The 1,607-nt window shown below is 43.2% G+C and overlaps 1 protein-coding gene across 4 annotated transcripts in view; it reads left to right on the top strand.

Annotated features, from left to right (window-relative positions):
• Window positions 1-43: 43 nt before the first annotated feature.
• Window positions 44-1,607, top strand: part of PIK3C3 (phosphatidylinositol 3-kinase catalytic subunit type 3) — an 80,800-nt gene continuing 79,236 nt past the window's right edge. For 2 of the 4 annotated variants that reach the window (XM_035903054.1, XM_035903057.1), the window contains exons 1-2: window positions 44-228; window positions 751-894. In XM_035903054.1, coding sequence (XP_035758947.1) covers window positions 98-228; window positions 751-894 — 275 coding nt within the window. In that variant the 5' untranslated portion in view covers window positions 44-97. The other 2 variants (XM_035903055.1, XM_035903056.1) reach the window with 2 other exon arrangements.

The following is a 1,607-nucleotide window of genomic DNA, read 5'->3' as shown; positions in this document are numbered from 1 at the left end:
CCCCTTTTTTTTTTTTTTTTTTTTTTTCTCCCCACATAGAGGCAGTCTGGAAGGGAAAAGAGAACAGAAGAGTTACAAAGCTCTCTTAGAAGATCCAATGCTGAAGTTCTCAGGACTGTATCAAGAAACTTGCTCTGACTTGTATGTAACTTGCCAGGTGTTTGCAGAAGGGAAACCTCTTGCTCTTCCAGTTAGAACTTCATACAAAGCTTTTAGCACTAGATGGAAGTAAGTGACTGCCTTTTATTTCATATTCCTCTTAGTTACCAGGGCATCAAGTTACATAAATAAATCTGTGGTTTTTATTTGTGTCAAAAAGTTTTGTTTTCTGTTGTCTTCTTCAAATAACTTATGTTTCTTCAAGTCTCTGTATGGCTGTTAAGTGTTGCCCTGAGAGCACAATACCAACCTTCCTGTGCAGTGGGTAAGTAATAAAATTGTTACCTTTGTGTTTGGTCGTGGCTCACTACTTAAATAACTTCTAGGGTCTGGACCAGCACACCTTTGTAGTGTGGACAGATCAAGACAGAATGATCTTTGGTACTTAGTCATCAAGCTTGAGTATTTTTCCTTTGGTCTCTAGCCTTTTAATCATGCTCAAGACAAGCATTTGAATGGTTAAAGCCCAGAGGAAAATAGTCCATCTGCCCTTAGAAATTCATATTCTGAGGAGAATGTGAGTTTTATGAACTAATACAGAGCAACTTGAATTCTAAAGCTTTATGACTAATAAAAAGTGTTTCTCTACAGCTGGAATGAGTGGCTGAAACTGCCTGTGAAGTATCCAGACCTGCCTCGCAATGCACAGGTGGCTCTGACCATCTGGGATGTATATGGACCTGGTAAAGCAGTTCCTGTGGGAGGAACAACAGTCTCGCTCTTTGGGAAATATGGGTATACTGATTTTTCTTCTATGGTACAGATTTGAAGCTCACTTGTGAATACTAAGCAGTGGTTACAAGAGTTTCTTTTAAATTTTTTTTTTTTAAACCAGGTTAATAGTTCTGTGTTTGAAAAATCAGTTGCATAGATGATTTACTCTATTTCTTCCTGAGTGTATCTTAGAATCATAGAATCATAGAATGTTTTGGGTTGGAAGGGACCCCTAGAGGTCATCTAGTCCAACTCCCCTGCAGGAGCAGGGACACCGCTAACTAGATCAGGCGCTCAGAGCCCCCATCCAACCTGGCCTTGAATGTTCCCAGGGATGGGGCCTCCACCCCCTCTCTGGGCAACCTGTTCCAGTGTTTCACCACCCTCATTGTCAAGAATTTCTTCCTTATATCTAGTCTAAACCTACCCTGGTTTAGTTTAAAACCATTACCCCTTGTCTTGTCGCTGCTGGCCCTACTAAAAAGATTTTCCCCGTCTTTCCTATAGGCCCCCTTTAGGTACTGAAAGGCCGCAATCAGGTCTCCCCGCAGCCTTCTCTTCTCCAGGCTGAACAAGCCCAACTCCCTCAGCCTGTCCTCATAGGAGAGGTGCTCCAGCCCTCGGATCATTTTTGTGGCCCTCCTCTGGACCCGCTCCAACACTTCCATGTCCTTCTTGTGCTGAGGGCTCCAGAGCTGGACGCAGTACTCCAGGTGAGGCCTCACCAGAGCAGA

Source organism: Egretta garzetta, unplaced genomic scaffold (genome assembly GCF_000687185.1).
Source record: "Egretta garzetta isolate BGI_Z169 unplaced genomic scaffold, ASM68718v1 scaffold179, whole genome shotgun sequence".
Classification (NCBI taxonomy): domain Eukaryota; kingdom Metazoa; phylum Chordata; class Aves; order Pelecaniformes; family Ardeidae; genus Egretta; species Egretta garzetta.
This window is presented reverse-complemented; position numbering and strand designations above follow the sequence as displayed.